Below are 20,131 nucleotides of genomic sequence, written 5' to 3'. Positions count from 1 at the left end.
GGACATTAAATTATAAAAATTGCAAACACTTAGTCTACCAGAAAACCAAGTTACCTTGGGGAAAAAAAATAATAACGGAGAAAGGCTTAAAAGCATCAGATGGAGTTGAATTAAATTGTGCAAAACAATTCTGGCTGTAAATAATCAACCATACAAATCTGTAATGGAAACCAATTATTAGGTAGCATTAAAACAGAAAAGGATCTGTGGAAAGTCACAGGATTGAAAAGCAGACAAAATAACCTTTTTACTCTGCTTACTCTAAGGTACAAATACCTCAACCCATTTCAAAAAGGCCATCTCCAAATGACATAGAACAACTGGAAGAAGTCCAAAAGCAGTTATGCAAAAATGGAAAGAGGCCTTGAAAATATAATCTGAGGAGAGATTTTAATAGACTTGTTCAGGTTTACTGGACTGAAAGAAGACAACACAAACAGAAGACTGCTACAAATGGCCAGGGGATACACTTCCCTACATAAATGAAGGGGCTCAACTACCGAAGATTTAGGCTAAATGTAGGTTAATTTCTACAAGAATCTAACCACAAGCATAGTTAAGCACCTATACAGATTGCCTAACAAGACTGGAAACTTTGTGCATTTTAGATTTTTTTTTTATTATTATTCTAAAAGACCTCAGACTGCCTTTGATTAGAGGTCCAGATAAAATCTCAAATCCCTTTCAACCTTCTTTTCCAGAATTCTACTGCTGGGTTATGTTTCCGAAATAAATATTTTTTAGAAATGAGAAAAGGAATCTGCCTAAAAAATTGTGCAGTATGTAGATGAAGAGAAATCTGTATTTTAAGTATTTATAATATAGAGTCTGTTAAGACCTCAGATGCAATAGCAAAGAAAAACAGCTATGGGAGCCAGCCAGGATGCTGATGACCTGGCAAGACAAACTCCAGGATAGGAATTAATGAGGCACACCCACAGGAGGTTTTTTGTGTCGTAACATTTTAGTACTACTCAGATTTCTTTTAAATGTTTCCAGCCTTGTCAAACCAAGGTTATATTTCCTGCAAAGATTTCACATTTTGCATGATGTAGTCATTAACCTGCTTTTGAACACATATTCCACATGCTAAACATTATTTAATCAAGGAGTTCAGCTATGCTGTGAGGGTAGGCAGTCTTCAACTCTCTTATCTCCTGATTAATGCAAACAAATATTTTCCATTGAGAATGTGGCTTTAGCACCAGTAATTTCAGAAACATTTGTTTGGCAAGGGGGAGGTAACCCACAATTTTTTCTATCTTCTAATTTACAGATTGTTCAAATACTTTGTGTATCAGATTTCTTTGCAATAAGCCACAAAACACATCATTAAACGCAAAAGTAAAATGGAGGCAACATAGAAAATAGAATTGTGCTGAAGTTCACACACACACTTCTCTTCCTTCTACATGTATCTCTCATTTACTCTACATAATTTTCTCCTGGAAAAGCCAGATGTAACATTTCTTATTAATACCTTTGGGAAAGCAGGGACTGCAAAAAAGAGGACACGATCTCTGAAGAAATTCAGAAATAGGATTTCTATGCTTAGAATAAAGGGTTCTTTAATGTCCAAAAAAAGGGGAGAAAATACTAAGCAAGATGCAGATCTAGTAACAGACCTATGGTATTTGAAACAGCACCAGCCCAAATGAGTATATAAACTTCGTGGTCAAAGCAACACAGACAGCAATCCTCCATGATGTGAGTTATTCCTAAAACTTTCATTTAAAAAAACCCCAAATACACATATTTCCTCAGGAACAGATGTAAATAAGTTCTGGATTAAAAAACGGGAAGTTATATTCCATCAAAAGCTTTGCTCCTCTTCCTTGAGCAGTGATCTTGGACTCTGCAACAAAACTGCACCCACACATTGATTCTCACAATACATGCCCTGATCAGCACAACAGGAAGCAGGCAGAGAAGCATGGAGAAACATGAAGGCTTCTTCCTTTAAAAAGTTTCTTCCAGGAGTGTTTATCTTTTGACCTAAGTCTTACATTTTTCTCCTTTTCTGCAACTGGGAGAAGACACCGTAGGAAAAAACCTAATGCTGGTTCTGGTCTACTTCTGGTTACTCCTGCTGGTCTCATCATAGTCTACCTAGTCTGCCAAAGGGTATAAAAACCAAAACCAAAATAATACACTTAAATACAAAAGCTTTCCTTGTTTTTAAGAAAAAACAACAACAACCAGCCAACACTAAATTGAAAGTACTTGTAATATTCTTCAGCTCAGAAAAGGCTTTCAATTTCCAAGTGACATTTGAATAGTGACAAGTTATCAAAAATCAATCTTTTTCGAAAAGTCTAAGCTCATCTAAAAGGAAGGTTTATACCTGCTTCGTTTAAATGGTAACCTCCAGATTAGCTGGTCAGTAAACATTCTGCACCCTGCATTGTAGACAGCTTTGTGTCCCAGTGGAATACCTGGGAATAGGACAGCCAGATGTCTGAAATCATTTCTAGGTCACCAAGGAAGTCCAAAAATGCTCTCTTACTATCTAGAAATGTTTCCTATTGATTTGGTGCTCTATTTATGCAATCTTTGCAAATCACATTTCATTTTATTTATCTAGTTCAAGCAGCAGAGACATCTGAAGCTTCATGAATGATATAATACCTTTCATTACTGCCGCCAAATAATCTCCAAAATAGCCTATGACATTTAAAGGGTAAAGCTGTTAGGCTCCTTTTAGAAATTAAGTCACACCCTCCCCAAGGTTTAGCTGGAAAGCATGATGCAAATATTTTTTAAGAAAAAAAAAACAACAAAGCCACAAACTATATTTGTAGAAAAAAAAAGTAACAGCTACCAAAGTTCATATATAAACTAATTAAGCCAGACAACCTGCTCCCAACTCACTTTTTGTGTTGTACTTCCCTCTTCTTAGCTTTTGCTGTGCGGAACGATGTCAGCCTCTAAAGCAACAGTAAACATCCAAGGACTTGTGGGGGTTTGTTTTTTCTTGTTGTTGTTTAGTTTGGGATTTTTTTGGTTGGATTTTTGGAGGGGTGGGTTTTGGTTTTTTGCCTGGAGGTTTTTTTTAGGTTTTGTGGGTTTTTTTCCTTATAACTAAAACACCCTAGAACGGAAGATGGACCTCAAAATGATCTTTTAAAAGAACCCTAAAGGAAATGAGATTCTGGTACATGCTGTGATAGCATCATGTATTCGGGAGAGCAGCTAATCCCTTCAAAAAGAAGAACAAGAGCATTAAAATCATTTGGAAGTAGTTGGCTCTCTAACTTATACAGTCCAACACTTACTACCACAAAAGCTTGGAAAAGACATGCAACAGCATTCCTGCCTGAAGCTGAAAGGGCCTTCCTCTGCCCAAACATAGATCAGAGGTTGACCTACAGAACATGTTCGTAACAGACACAGATACAGAAAAACATGAGAACAAGGATGTAACAGTCAGATAAATATCAAGAGTTCAAATTCAAGAAAATCTAACATGCCACTCAAACTGGAGACCGTGGAAAGGCATGGTAGTTGACACACAAAAGGTCAAGGCACCATACAGGGTTCTACAGAAAGACAGGAGTGGCAGGCAGTAGGTGGAAAGAAAAAAGGAGTTGCATCAGTTCACAGGAATGCAACCATTAGCAGGTTCTCAGAATGGAAATTGATGGTCCAGCTAGTGAAAGGGAACATGTGTGTAGAAGAGGATGGTTAAATCCAGCCTGCAGGACAAAGCAAGTCTGCAAGAGATAGGTGAAGGTTTTGAAAGCACCACAAACTTAGGACAGTCAGTACTCTCTTCTCCACTCAGCATCCAGTTTTCATCACATGCAAAGGAAATTATCTCGAAGAAGGTCAAATTTGTGCCCAAGCTGATTGAACTAGTTGGCTCATTTCAAATGCACAATCATAGCATTAGCTTCCTTTTGCTAAGAAACTGAAGGGGGAAAAAAAAAAAAAAGAAGAAAAAAATCCCACCAAACCAACCACACAAAGACCATTACGCACTTCCATTTTTAAGAAAAAAAAAAAAAAGGGAACCAGAATGGGCTTTAACTGTGGAGGAATAATTAATCCCATTATTACTAAAACAAGGACTTGATCTTTGGAAATCTGCAAGTGTCTTAAGGTATCACTTTAGAATTAAGAAGTTAAAAAGCAAAATCAAACATACAATAAAAGAAACCACTAGGGCCCTCTGATACAGCAAACAGGTAAACAAATACTGTGGCTAGAAAGATTTGAACAAAATTAAGTTGGGATTGTTTTGAAGCTGGTAGACTAGTATCTTACCAGTTTTTCTTAAGGGAAAACACTCCAGTGTTTGTTTTCCAGACAAAAAGATCTTTCTACTTGGTTAACAGCCCACTCCAGACATTCTCCAGCAGTGTCCTTACCACAAAGATAACTAATGGTATCCTGGGCTGCATTAGGCAAAGTATTGCCAGCAGGTTGGGGAGGGTGACTCACATCCCCTTTACTCAGCACTGGTGAGGCCACACCTGGATTGCTGGGTACTGGAAGACCCAGCACTGGACAAGAGAGACACGGGCATACTGGAGAGAGACCAACAAAGGGCCACTAAGATAAGGGACTAGAGCACCCTTCTCATGGGAAAGGCTGAGAAAGCTGGGACAGTTCAGCCCGGAGAATACAAAGGCCCAGAGGCATCTCATAAATGGATAAAATGCCTGAAGGGAGGGTGCAAAGAGGATGGAGCCAGGCTCTCTGCAGTGGTGCCCAGTGACAGGTCCAGAGGCAATGGGCACAAACTAAACCACAGGAGGTGCTGTCCAAACAGCAAGAAACTTTTACTGTAAGAAAGACCAAGCACTGGCACAGATTCCCCAAGGATGTTATAGTCTCTCCCTCCTCAGAGATATTTGAAAGCCATCTGGACATGGTCCTGGACAACTGGCTCCAGGTGGCCCTGCCTGAGCAGGAGGGTGACTTCCAGAAGTTCTGTCCAACCTCAGCCATGCTCTGCTTCTGCAAAGACTTTTCAGCCTACTGCAATTAATAAATCAGATTTCAGGTAAATATCAGGAAACCAGAACTTGCTCCTGTACAAATCAAACCTAGAACCCCAAGGCCAAAACTTTGCCATTAGAAAATAAGATGCTGACAAAGCAGGCAAAGCAACCAGTTGCTGCAGGGGAAGGCTCACTGCTGAGCCTTTAATGAGAACTGTCTGGTTTATGTTGGGGCTACCATCCATTTTCTCTCTGCCGCCTCAGATCTCTTGGCATCTAAAGCATCCAGCAACCAGCATCCGTCTGGCACAAGTCCCACTCCGGAATCCATCAGGCTCTCTAAGAGATGTGGTACTCTGAACTTCTCTGGCAAACCTAACCAACATTTACATTTGCAAAAGATTCCCTTTAACAGAGAATCCTTAACTGACCACACTGATAGTTCAAGGATTGCCTGCTCAAGTTAGCCAACGACAAAGCCTGATTACTCAAAGATAAGAGACCAACAGGTCAGAACAGCAATAAATACACAAAGTCCATAATTCAAGTACTAATTATTCTGTTTGGGTTGTTTGGTCTCCTCTTTCCCATCCCATCTGCACTCAACCGCTGAATGAACCACAAGAACCTGTTAATCACTACCTACTACAATTCTTAAGCACACCTGCACACAGGGACACATGGCAAGAACTCTCACTGTCAAAGAGAGCAAAGGAAAGTGACCTATACAGGTCTGTGAGGTATCTGCTCAGTAACTTGATCAAATGCCATTTCAAACATATGTCATCACTGTTAATGTCTTGTGACATGGAAATGAGGCAGTGTATCCAGAACAAACCAGTGAGTCTGCCACAATGTTCCCGTCCATTTGCAAATGGTAAAGGAGAAAAAGAACTATTAAGACACAGAAACTATCTGCTGATTGCTCCCTTATTTTCTCATAGTAAGAATGAAAGTAAGGAAAGAAAATCCAATGTGCTTATGAAACACTGTAGAAATACACTATGGATAATCAGATAATGGTTTCATTTCACAATGAACACAAGTACACAGCAGGTCATGACCATTCTGATAAAAGACACTTTAAACAACTGGCTCCCAGTGCTGATCTGAAGAATAAGTTTCCAAGAAATATCTTAAATAATAGATGTTCCTTTCTCAGTTAACACCTATAGCAGAGGATTCAAAAGATTAAGAATTATTTCTTCATTGATTCTGCTCACAAACACAAGAAGGTGATGTTTCCGAGGAATGGATGTATCGGCCAACACTGGCATTATTTCTACCATTGCCCATTTTACCAATTTTAGAAAGCATCACTCGCTTCATAACCCAATGCATTATTTTTAGCTGCTAAGATATATGGAGTTTACTACTTCCAGCAAAAGGATCTCTTCCACCACAAGAATTGGACAGAGACTGCATCTGATTATTGTGTGTGTTTCAGATGATTTATGTTGCACTTTGTATCTCAAACCTCCTTCATAACAGCATGGCATTAAGAGCAGAAATCAGGTCATAGTCTTGAGGTATGTGCACTTCTACACACTTGCTTGAAATCTTTGAAAAATACACCAAGGAGTTGTATGAATAGGAAAGCATAGCTGGCACAACCAACTACCTGCTTCTAGGTGCCTTAGGCTCCTTTATTTAGACGCTTCTAGTGTTTATACAGATTGTGTCACACACACTAATTGCTCAAACATTAACTGTGGAAAAATGCCAGAGAAACTAACCAGCTTCCAAAGCCACATACTTTATATCAAACCAACATCAGAATAAAGCTTTACTTTAACCCACTTTTCAGAAGTCACCTATGAACCAAGTTTTGCTTTCACACCCTTTTGAAAGGTTTCAAAAACCATAGCTATTTCAGTTTAGAGATATCCTACCCAGATGTTACTTCACACATTTATATAAAACACAGCAAAATCTGTTATTCTGCTCTCCAGCACCTAGGAATGACGAAGATGCCATTGGCTTCTGACTGCAGCTCCAGTAGCAGCTCGGTAGCAAGGCCCTCCCATTGTTCTGGAAAGCTCCCTCAGGCCCAGTAATATAGCATACTGCATCATGTTCATACAGACCTATTCTAATAAATATATAAAAATAATATATAAAGTGGTAAGAAATTACCGCACGGACATTTCTTAAGAAATTGCAATCACACTGCTTACATAAATTTCTGAAGGAAACCTTCCAGTGAAACTAGTGCTGTCAGACAACTGAAAAACAATGTCCTCAAGACCACAGTCCTACATGAATGGCCTCTGCCTGCAGAAGGATGTGCCTACAGCATTTACTGGTCAGCTTTCCAGAGCACCATGGTCATGCAGAGCAAGAGCCAGATGAGCCTGGACTGTTTCATTACAATTTGAGACAGTGAATACTGCTGATCAAATGAGACCTACATCCATCTTGTAGCAAAAAAAAAAAAAAAAAAAAAAAAAAAGACAGAAGGGTGACACCACAGAATACATTAAACATGGTATCACAAACGCATACCATGGTGGGGGAAGCAGAAGAGGAACACCTAATGAGCTAAAAAGCCTAAGACTTCCTAAGGAGTTTCCAGGATATGGGATTAAAACATCACAGACACTCCTAGAAAGGGCAGAATACCAAGAAAAAGGAAGCCAGCTACATGACCATTGCCTAAAATTGTGCATTACTTGTATGTATTGTGCATTCCCACGTGATATGATCTATTAATAAAACAGATTATTTACTCCTGAAGTAACCATACGCTGAAATACCCAGAGCCTCCTTTTGCAAGCCTACCAACTTCACAGTTCCTGTTGTGCCTGTAATTAGTAATGACTCTGCAATCTGCTTAGCACTCTGCTATACTAAGTGGGTTTTATTTCATCCACTTGAAGATGAATGCCACGCTACATTGTCCAAGGTACTTGCATCTTCTTACCAGACTGAAACATTCTGCAAACCTGCTTCAGTACCATATAGCTAAAATTTCTCAGAAAACAGAACACCAACAGCTCCACTATGACTTAGGTCAGATTTAAGATCAGAATCAGGGAGTCATTTACAATCTTTTTTTATGTACCCACTTCTCTTTCAACAGAATTAGGTGTAATTTTTAAACAACAAAGTTTGAAATTTCACTGTCATAGAACAGTAAGCTTCCTAGCTAAACACTATGCCAATCAATACACAACAAAATAGGACTTCTTGCACGTAGCCCTCTTAAAACTTCCAGGCAATTCCTCCATACTGAAGAGAGTATATAGGTAAATGCCTTACATACCTTCTCATGGCATAGAAGAGAAGAATGGATTTCTTGTTTGAATACTGGAAACGCATTTGTCTTGAAACGCAATTGAAAAGTTAATTGCAAGTAAAACCAAACTCCAAGTATCAAATACACCCTCTGACATTTCTTTATTACTCAGCCTGGCTTCCACCTGTTTCTACTGACTTAAAGACACAGGAGTTATGTACTTTCTCTTGGCACAGTCTTTGCTTAGTGTGTTTTGTTACCCTCCTTTTATTATTGATACTATCTGTTATAAAAAACAATAGGAAGACAGACTACTACTACTACTTGTTACTTGGTCTCAATTGCAGTTGTTTTATTTCACTTGAAATTGAAGTGAGCCTAATAGATTTAAGTTAACAATGCTACTTCTGTGCAATTTCCTTGAAATTTGACAATACTGTGCAATTGTTGGGTGGGGGGAAAATAAAGAATGAAAAACGTTTTTGTAGGAAGTCCAGATCAGATCAGAAAACTAAGCTGTATGAAGTCTCCTCAAAAATTTTAAGCTATAATAGACATTGAAGCAAGACACCAAAAGGAAATGGCTAGCATGCTTACAACAGCTGGAACTATCCAGGATCATGTTCGTATTAAGGAAGACTTGGATTTCATAGAGCAACCCACTCGAGTTGATCCTACTTTGAACAGCAGGGCCTGGACTTGGAAATGCTTCCCTCAGCTATTCTATGATTCTGTGATCTCATCTTTGACTTCCAGTAAAGGCATTTGATCTACAAAAACAATCAGCTTTAAAAGCTGTATGAAACTTATTTACATGTTTAATTGAGACACTGGATTTTAACATGAAAAAGTTTGTACTTTTTTAGTATCAAAGCTTCTTACTTGCATCTGTCTTCCTCTAAAGGAAACAAAATACAGGTTTTTTGTGTTTTGTTGTGCATTGCTAACAAGGGTCATCATCTTTTACATCTGCAAACATCTTTTAGCTCCAGCCCAGACACTCTGCACACCACCACTTGCAGTTCTGCAGGCAAAACCGACTTGCGTAATTTACAGCCAACAGTTCCATTAAGGACAATGAAATGACTGTTTGCTGAGCTTGTCGTAATTACTCAAATGAAATTTGTCTTTAATACAAGATATTTTACCAAAGAATAAAAAACTATGCAGAAGCATGCACTTAGAGAAGAAGGTTGACTATAATACACAAAATCCTTGCATCTAACCTCTCCATCACAAACACCACTGGTTCAATTCAGTCAATGCCACACAACCAGAATTTTTAATCAACTCTTATTAGTGGCAGTCTTTACCAGGAGCTGAAGAACACAGCTTTCACTGAACTCTTCTAGGTACAATTTATTCTGCCACTTCATTTTGCAGAGAGCCTGATTTATTTGACATCAATAGTTTGCTGAGGTAATAAACCATGCAGCAATGATACCATGACTCAGAGCTCATTTGCTAGCAGTCAAGTTGCTTGGCAGCATGACAGGCAGAGTAATGTGCCTTGAAGAAGCACCTATATAGATGCTACAACCTTCAGATTACCAAATAGAGCCCAGAAAACATGACTACTCTCACTATCAATTTTCTTTTGCTTGATTGACTGTGCTCAGCTTCACTTTCAGCATAAATATTAAAAAAAATTGAGACCTATGCAAGCCAAAAAGCAATAGCTACTCAGTCCCAACAGATTTCTAACACACCCAGCCATTTTACCCCACTGCCTCCTTTCAAGAACATGTTCTCCTCTACAGAAACCAGTACACAGTGTAAAAAAACTACCTATAAATTTAAAGTTTAGGGAAGTAAGAGAACCCTCTTTCAGGTAAACATCAATACTCAATAATGTATAGCTACTTCTTTAAGTAGAAGTCCAGAAATTTTTTCACCTCAGTTTTCTCAAGTGTGATGATAAAAGGTTTTCTATGCCAACAATATTGTTAAAATTACTGATAAGAACTCTGTTCTTTCAATAACATCAGCAACCAAGCCAAAAATAAAACTGAAAATTAAAAAAAAAAAAAGGCGGGGGGGGGAAAGAGAGATAGGATTTAAAAAAAAAAAAAGTCTGATTCAGACTCTTCTCCCGGAAATAAAATGTTGCATTGTCAGCATATGCCCCCTTTGTAACCAAAGCAACTGAAATGGCTACAACACTTCAAAAATGCCTTATTTTGTACTGTTGTTTATTATCTTATTAACCTTCACAAAGCTGCAGTCACTATATGATTTCTGTCCTTCCCTCTTTCTCCCTACACATACATACATATATATATACACACACACACATATATGGGACACACACCAAAGATTCAAAGATTAAACAAATGTAAACCTTCAAAAATAAGGCAAAACTGACAGGCACTAAAAGTAAGAAAATTCTAGTTCTTTTCACTCCATTTCTGTAATTACAAAAGATATGATCAATAAAGGCCTTTCCGTTCACACATTCCAATCTTAAGAAGGATAATGTATCAAGTTATTTTTCAACTTACACTTCTATTGTGTTAAGTAATGCATTGAGTTCTACCCAAGCACAGACAGCAGTTAGCTACCAAAGCAGAAGAACTTTTAATACCTATTTAAAATAAATACTTTCAAAAGAAATTCATAAGGATTACTAGGAAATTCCTTCACAGCTGTTTACTTCAACAGGTGCTCACTTTTCAGGTCATCGAAGACAGCCATCCATTTGTTATTGCTAACCATCCATGGCTATTTTTGTAATGGTCAAATCTTCAGCATACAGAGAATCACTGCCTGGTGCAAGCCTGTTTCCATTCACACTTCTCAGAATACAAAAGAAAAGTCTGATCTTTAAGTAAGCATAAAAAAAATAATCAAACATATAACATATGCAGCCAGACCATACACTTTGTTATTAAAAAGTAGAAGAAAAAAAAAAACAAACCACTAACCATTTCAACAAGAGAGGTGAAGCATTCTTCTGCAGAAAGTCGTAACAGTATTTCTGGTAAGAAAAAAGTTTCCATGTAAAGGAAAACAGCAATCTTGCTTTCAGCACTATTAACTGACTTTTCTGTAATGCTTTGTCTGCTGAAATAGAAGTTCTCTGCATTTTCATATCCAATATGAATAATTTACTGTCTTGTAGTTCCTTGACAAGACCCCAATAAGGACCTTAACAGTACTTTGTTTCAGTTCCCCAAATCACTGCTATGGCTCTTCACATAAGACTCACTATTTTAAAATCATTCTTTAACCCTGGCTAACAGAATGAGACAACATTCTGCAATCTCACTGATACATTTGGACATAATAAAGAAAACAACCCAGATGATCTTTTTTATATAGTGAAGATTTGCATTAGCTATTTTAACTACACCAACACTCACGCTAAAACAGATACGTATGATGACCATCTGACCCTTCATAGAATCACTGAGGTTTGAAACGACAGTTGAGATCATCAAGTCCAACCATCAACCCAGGACTGTCAAGCCCACCACTAAACCATGTCCCTAAGCACCGCATCTACACATGCATTTTTTTTTTAAACACCTCCACAGATGGTGATTCCACCACCTCCATGGGAAGCCTATTCCAAAGCTTGACCACCCATTTGGTGAAGAAATTTTTCCTCATATCCGATCTAAACCTCCCCTGCCACAACTTGAGGCCTTTTCCCCTTGTCCTGTCCCTTGTCACTTGGGAGAAGTGACCGACCCCCACCTGCCCACAGCCTCCTTTCAGGCAGCTGTAGAGAGTGATAAGGTCCCCCCTGAGCCGCCTCCTCTCCAGGCTAAACACCCCAGCCCCTCAGCCGCTCCTCATCAGACTTGTGCTCCAGACCCTTCCCCAGCCCCGCTGCCTGTCTCTGGACACGCTCCAGCCCCTCCAAGTCCCCCTTGCAGTGAGGGGCCCAAAGCTGAACACAGGATTCCAGGTGCGGCCTCACCGGTGCCCAGTACAGGGGGACGGTCACTGCCCTGGTCCTGCTGGCCACACTGTGTCTGACACAAGCCAGGGTGCTGCTGGCCCTCCTGGCCACCCGGGCACACCGCTGGCTCACGTTCAGCCGGCCATCAACCAGCACCCCCAGGCCCTTTCCCACCAGGCACTTTCCAGCCGCTCTGCCCCAGCCTGTAGCGCTGCCTGGGGTTGTTGTGACCCAAGGGCAGGACCCGGCACTGAGCCTTGTTGAACCTCATACAACTGGCCTTGGCCCATCGGTCCCAGCTGTCCAGACCCCCCCCCCCCCGCCCCCGCAGAGCCTTCCTGCCCTCAAGCAGTCCAACACTCCCACCCAACGTGGTGTTGTCTGCAAACTTACTGAGGGTGCACTCAATCCCCTTGTCCAGATCATCAATAAAGACACTAAACAGGACTGGCCCCAACACTGAGCCCTGGGGAACAGCACTTGTGACCGGCCACCAGCTGGATGTAACTCCATCCACCACCACTCCTTGGGCCCAGCCACCCAGCCAGCTTGTAACCCAGTGCAGAGCACACCCGTCCAAGCCGTGAGCAGCCAGTTTCTGCAGGAGACGGTGCCAAAGTCCAGAGAGAGAACATCCACAGTCTTTCCCTCATCCAATAAATGGGTCATCTTGTTGTAGAAGGAGATTGGGATTGTCAAGCAGGACTGGGCTTTCATAAACGCACCCTGGCTGGGCCTGATCCCCCAGTTATCCTGCACATGCCACGTGATGGCACTGGGGATGATCTGCTCCATAACCTTCTCTGGCACCGAGATCAGGCTGACAGGCCTGTAAGCTCCCCAGATCCACCTTCCTGCCCTTCTTGTAGAAGGGCATCACACAGCTAACCTCCAGTCTTCTGGGACCTCTCCAGCTTGCCAGGACTGTTGATGGATGATGGACAGTGGCTTGGCCACCAGCTCCCTCAGTACCCTTGGGTGGATCCCATCCAGCCCCATAGACCTCTGCTTGTCCTTTCTTAGAAGGAACTCAAGAAGCGCAATCCCTTTACTTTGGAAAAAGACTTATCACTTCAAAATGGAAAACTGATTCTTTTTAGTTGATAAGTATTGAAATATGCCCCTAAATACAGCCATTCATTAGCTTTCATGTTTACTTCTAATAGGGAAGGATAAGATTTCTAGGCATGCTGTAAAAATTATACTGTTTATTAATACATATTTGATTCTAATCTATTAAAAAAGTGTTTTACTTGCTTTTTAATAAACTTTTTTATGATAAAATCAACAGGGTTGGGGTTTTTTTTGCATTTATTACAGATCTGGTAAGACAACAAAAACTGCTTGCAGTGACATCACAGGTTTTTTTTCAGATATGTTATTTAAGGCTTCAGAATAAGCAGATCTCATTTTCCTCCATCTTGCATTTACGCTTGGCTGACTGGTAAGAACATATTTTTCAGCTCTCAATTGGTTTCTTAATTTCAAATAAGTTTATCTTATTTGCACTAACTGTAGAAACAGAAATACAGAAAAATTGTGTTTGCATATGCAGAACATATGCTGTTTACAGCTACCAATACTTGAAAACCTGAATCCAAGTATTCTCAGTGCTATGCCCACTGTCCTTTGGCAGCTACCTATGTACCAGACATTTTTATTCACGTTACATAAATAAATTACAAATTTGTAACTGAGAGGTTATAGCAGATAGCTTACACTTGCCTGGATGGCCTCATGCCTTCAAAGATCCATAATTATATTGGCTGGCTTCCAGTCCTAGATTTACTAAAAAAAAAATGTTACTAGGAATTGATAGCATTTTTCTGTCAAACCCTTAACAATTGTTAGATATTGTTACTTTGGTCTGTTGATTTAATAATGACTCATTTTAGAAGCTGCATCGGATCCTCTTTTGCAGGTAAAAATATCTTCATCCAGATCATGCATGTTCTTCATAGACTAAGACACCTGTGATCATATTAAAAGCAGACGGCAATAAAAAAAGCCACAAACCAAAATAACAAGCTTACATTTACCTTGATCAAGGGCCTTTGGAAAAGACAAGTTTAAAAAAACCAGCCTAACTCATTTCAAAAAATAATTTCTGCTTATGAATGCTCTCAATTCTGAAGATACACAGATGCATATGAAAACCTGCCAGTAACTCACAGGATAAATAAGAATAGTGTGCTTAATCCATTTAGTATTTCACTGAAATGGTAACTTTTTAAAAATATCTAACTTAGATTGCTGTGAAAATTAAATTGTAAGCTAACTGGCAGTCAAACCTATCTATCAACAAGTCATGACATTCATCATTATTAACCCCCTGACTGACAAATTAGGTGCCTCAGTTGACATCCTGAGTGAATTAGTTCACTCCGATGAACAAAACCTTACTTGTCTCTTAAGTCAAGATTTCTAAAATCAAGCCATCAAGTCTCCTCCACCCCTCATTTACCAAATCTACTGCTTGTCAAACCCACAGCAAGGAATGAAGGAGAAAACGGGGGCAAGGCATTGCTCTGTCGATGCACCGGCTAGGAGGGTGAAGGGAACTTAATGAGGACTGACATTCCCAAATCTTAAGGAAATGGATGCACCAGGAAGCACTTCCACAGGGACCAGACCATTTACAACCGAAGTTTGTTTACTCAAGTATCTCTTTACATTACGTTCAAACCGCTCACATACATAAGCATAGGTACAGTACAAAGAATTGTACGTGCATCAAAACAAAAACAGAACCACAAAATGCTTGAGGTTGGAAGGGACCTCTGGAGGTAATCTGTTCCAAAACCCCTGCTCAAGCAGGGCCACCTGGAGCATTTTGCCCAGGTCCATGTACAGGTGGCCTTTGAGTATCTGCAAGGACAGAAACTCCACAACCTCTCTGGGCAACCTGTCCCAGTGTTCAGTGACTCTGAAGTTAAAGAGTGTTTCCTGCTGTTCAGGCAGCACCTTCTGTGTTCAGTTTGTGCCCACTGCCCCTGGTCCAGTCACTGGGCACCACTGAGAGCCTGGCTCCCTCCCTCCAGGTATTTATATACATTGACGAGACCCCCCTGAGCCTTCTCCCCTCCAGGCTGAACAGCCCCAGCTCTCTCTGCCTTTCCTCATAGGAGAGATGCTCCAGTCTCCTCCTCTTCTTTGTGGTGCTTGTGGCACACACACATCAGCTCATCATGTATTTACTGCTATTAGTTATCTCAGGTCTCTGGGTCCTCCATTAATTTACTTTTTGCAACTTAAATAAGCCCAAAAACATTTAAGTTATTTTTTTTCTTTTCTAAAGCTCGAAATAAGTTCCTTAAGCCTTAGCAGTTCAGCTCTAGACTTCTGGAACCACAGAAGTATCATCCTGCAACTTTAAGCATAACACAGAAGATACCAGACAGGAATAGTATGTCTATCTCTTCATATTACACTAGCACATTTAAGAAATTTAAGTAAACAGTTTAACAGGAATGACTTAAAATAAACAGATTTATTTTCTACACTGACACAGCTGGGACTTCTATATTGTCAGTGAAGTCACTGAGAAACTACTGTCTTCAGTGAGCCCTCGCTTCCTGTGAGTCTTACAGTTAACATTCCTTTCCCAACAGGCCGAGGGACATGATTTACCAAGAGTGAAATGAGCAATCAAGTCAAAAGAGGAGGAGTTACCTAGAAACCTTAAAACCTTGTCATCAAATCGCCTGTGCAAGTACTCCTTCCATAGTTTTTAGCTAGCAGAGGCCAAATGCTTCAAGGAAAAATCTTGTGGCGTTTTGGGTTTTGTCTTTTAAGAAGAGTAGCAATTTCGCAACTATAGAAGAAACATAAGAATTTCTAAGGAAAAAATAAATATTAGCACCACATCAGTTATGAAATACAAATTTATTGGAATTGAGAACTTAATTATGAAACTGAAAAATGTGTTTAAACAACTGAGCCATGAAAGCACCAAATGAATATTAAGATAGCTTATTAAAATAAAAGATGAGAGCTTTTGAACCATTCAGGAGAGCTAGTGTTATTACGCCATCTTCCCCTTACAGTACCATCATTTAAGTAAGACTGAAGTACAAAAATAATCAATTTTAGTTAAATCCAAGTCTCAGGTAACTCATTTTCTGCTAACTAACTTTATTCTAAAAGTTGCTAAAATATAAAACTAAAGTATCCTTCCTTTTTAATACGGTCAGTCCATCCCTACCACCCCCACCCCCCCCCCCCAGTTTTACTTTTTCCTTTTTCTCCCCTCATTTTTCTGTTGTTCAGGTAAAGCTTTCATCTTTAACATACCAGGTATTTTCAAGACCAAACTGGAAGCAATAGTTGTACAAGGTTCAGTTCCCGCAGGAAAATCACAAAGGTAGGAACCTTGTAAAGTAGAGCCTTTCAAGATCCAGTGGAAATACATTAATAAAGTAAAAGAGGTTTAGAAGAGTATCAGACTTGAAAGTCTGCCTTGGAAAATGTAGTTTATCAAAAATCTCTCCTTGGTTCAGATGGTAAGGAAAGCTAGTATACCCAACGCATAGCAGCTAAACTGATAGGCAGCCTAAGAACTTCAGTTGTTTGTCTTTTGTTTAAACAATTTTTAGAGAGGATACAGAGACAGTGGAACTATATTAGGGGGTACGGGAAGCAAGAAGAAGAGGGATAATGGTTTTCGCAATCCATACACTCATGAAATCTGCAAGACAGCAGAGTAGGGAGAAGAGAGAAACTTACTTCAGTGAACGCATTTAGATCATGGACAACAATACTTGGTACAATACAGAAGTGCTTTTCCAATACCAAAGTCACTTGAATGCATATTGGCATCACTTATAGGTATTTGATGTTCTATAGCCTCCAAGTTTATGAACAATTCAGGTGATTTCTAGCAAGGACTGCCAGCCAATGGGTCCCTCTACTACAAAATAAATCACAAAATTGGCTGTGCAAATACTCTGACTAGCTGTATATATACAACACACCAGTAGAACATTGACAGGGCCCTACTCCAACCCTGAGGCCTGGTGGTACCAGCAGCACCTTACTATATAGCACTTAACCTTGAACCTCCCCCAAGCTCCATGAGACACGTTTATAGCCCGAAGACAAACCTTTAGGTGGGGAGGGGAGTCATTTACATTAGTTTCTGTTCAGACTGCCAAACAGAAAGCTGCAAATAGCATTTCCATAGCAGAAAATTAAGAGCACATGGCACATTCCTTCAGTAAAAGGTACAGGCATACAGGGACACCAAGAGGCATCGCATCCCTTCTAGGATACCGTGGCAATGGAGGGAACAAACCTTGTATAATTTTGCCTGTATCGCCTATTAGAAATGGTTCCTGGAGTTTCCCATACAGCATCCGAACATTGTTCACAACTTGAAGAAACAAATTACTCCATTTGTAACGTTTTTTTGCCTCCATTCAAAGAGCTTTCTAGTTTTATCCAATGGTATGTTAACTCATACTGTGATAGAGCAACATAAGCCCAGTAATCAAATCTAGATTTTACCCTCCCAACTCTGCAGTAACTAAGAGGAACAGTAAGAATACGTACACAGTTGCGTATAGCACAGGAAACATTTCAGCAGATCAGGCCATGCAGTTAAACGAGCTGGTATGCAATTGGGAGGATCAGGAACCAGTAAGTTCCCTTGTTTCAATGCTGGAATGTTAAATACACACATGCCTACCTGCCTCTCACTATTAGGGAAGTAAACCACTGCTAGATTTCCTCTTATGAGAAACCTATGTAATTTGTTATAATCAAGACCCAAGTATTCCTGGCTGGTACCTCCCTTTGCAGCATTTCACAGCAGTAATGATTGCTTTTAAACTATTAAGCTACATAAGTTATAACTTACATCGTTACATGTCTAAAAGAGAAATTGGTATGAACAAGTTGCTTTAAAACAACTTCTAATCAAATAAACCATTAGAATATAAACCAGCCATCCAACCAAATGAAGTTCTCTCACATCTGTGTAGTTTAAATACATCAGGCGTTGTAGAAAATCCTGAAAATAAGACCCTAATATGGGATATTTCAAAGGACAATAAAATTATATTCAGTAACAGAGTACAAAGACGCAGAATGTTCTAACAGGCAGGATCATGAACTAAGGCCACCCTGCCTTTGCATTTTCTATGTAAAGCAATTTTCCTTTTTGGCTCTTTTACCAGCATCTTTCCTGACAGCCTCACATGCCTCAGGAACCTATTCAAGCAAGGATTTGCTATTTTACTAAATATTTATGCAGGAACTACACAGTGGGAACCTAATTTCGTTCTCTAGACTAGTGGAATAGTAAAACATACACATACAGTAATAAAATAAATGTCTTTCCTATTTTTAAGAATGATTGAAAAAGAGAAACAAGTGCCATTCTATATGGATTCAGATACTGCTAATGTAATCATACATCCAAGCAAACCCAAAATAATGTCCTATGTATGTAATTTTACGATAGCATTCTTAACTTCAGACAGCATTCACACTGCATTATTCTTACAAAACACCACCACAAATCTCACACAAATTTTGTTCCCTTCAGACATCTTCCTTCTAATAGCACTGGTTGTTGTCAAATTACATTTGTTTAGTTAACTCATTTGTGAGACACCTAGAATTATTTGTGATTAGGTAATGATGAAAAAATCAGAATGCTGAGAACACAAAAGAAGTCTCAGTGGGATACTACCAATTGTAACAAGCCTCAGATGTTCCAAAAAGCTGGCAAAAATACCCAAATAAGCAATTTTCTCTCCTGGAAATAAAACCATGGTTAGCAGAATTCAAATACTAAAATATTATGATACAACCAGAAGTATGGCATATGCGCACAGTTACAAAAAAAAATCTGAACAGTAGCATTCTTGTAAAAGCAAAAATAAATACAATTTTTGAATGGAAACTTACTTGTGCATATTTTCCACTCCTATAATGATCATGATATAGTAGGAAATTCCACTTTGTATAACAAAATGTAAGGCATACCTAGGAAAAAAATAATAGTAAACCCTCACAGAATTTTCATTAATGAAATAAGCTGCATGCATTTATTTATTTAATGTGAAATTAAAGCGGTTCAAATTTTAACTCCATCGCTGCTTCAAAAAAAACCTTTTTGTTCTATTTAGATTTTCTGCAGCCCTCCGTTTTGTTGAATTTCCCCCTTTAGCATAGCACAGGCAGCAGCGATGACCAAAACCTACAAACATACCTAGAATTTTCCAGCTCATACAGTAAAAGCTGAAAATCCTTAAAATACAAAGAATGTGTTTCATATTACTTCTACTTGACATTATTTCATGTGTAAATAACATCAATGTTTAGTGGTTCAATTTCCATACTCATCTTTTTACATGCTTGCAACAATAGGTATCTCAGATAAGGCCAACAGTATTTTGTATCAACAGTATCAGTATATGGGATGATTTCCCAGTCAACAGAAATGGTAACTCTGTCCAGTCAGTCTCTTTGCCCCGGGTCATCAATAACTGATAAAAGGGATGGTAATGATGATGGTCTCAAAAACACAGATAAAAAAACCCCTACACACCAACAACCCACAGATTTATTTCACAAAGGTGCTCTAGCCTCTTCTCCTTATTTGTTTTCCACAGCTTACCACCACAGCTACACCACCACCGTTATTTTGGGGGGTGTTTTGTTACTGAAGTTATACTTCAGCAATCTAGAAGAACACTGGTGGCAAACAATTGCCAGTGATTGGGGAAAAGCATCTGATCTTCAGTAAGCCATTTCTCTTTCACTCTGATACCTTACGTGCCTTAGTAGCATACTTAAACATGCTCAAGTGACATACTGATCTAGTTTTGGAATTTTCCCCATAAAAAGCAGTCACTATTCTCTTGTCTTGATACTGTTTTCTTTCAGCTTACCAGCAGCAATTTCCTAATTCCACTCCTCATCTATTCACAAAGAAATGTCTTCACTTTCAACAACAAGCCCAGTTCTAGGCAGCCTAAAATCCTGTGAAGTCTTCACATGATGAAGGAAAACAATTCACTTTTATATTAATTG

General features: G+C 39.3%; 1 protein-coding gene across 1 annotated transcript in view; it reads right to left on the bottom strand.

The window, feature by feature from the left end:
• Window positions 1-20,131, bottom strand: part of MBOAT2 (membrane bound O-acyltransferase domain containing 2) — a 100,563-nt gene that overhangs the window by 59,172 nt on the left and 21,260 nt on the right. Inside the window, exon 3 of the mRNA XM_055810623.1 lies at window positions 19,004-19,081. Within this exon, the coding sequence (XP_055666598.1) occupies window positions 19,004-19,081 (78 nt within the window). The remainder of the gene's footprint in view (window positions 1-19,003; window positions 19,082-20,131) is intronic.

Source organism: Falco peregrinus, chromosome 7 (assembly GCF_023634155.1).
Source record: "Falco peregrinus isolate bFalPer1 chromosome 7, bFalPer1.pri, whole genome shotgun sequence".
In the NCBI taxonomy this organism is placed as follows: domain Eukaryota; kingdom Metazoa; phylum Chordata; class Aves; order Falconiformes; family Falconidae; genus Falco; species Falco peregrinus.
Note: the sequence above shows the minus strand (reverse complement) of the source record. Positions and strands in the feature narration are given on the sequence as shown.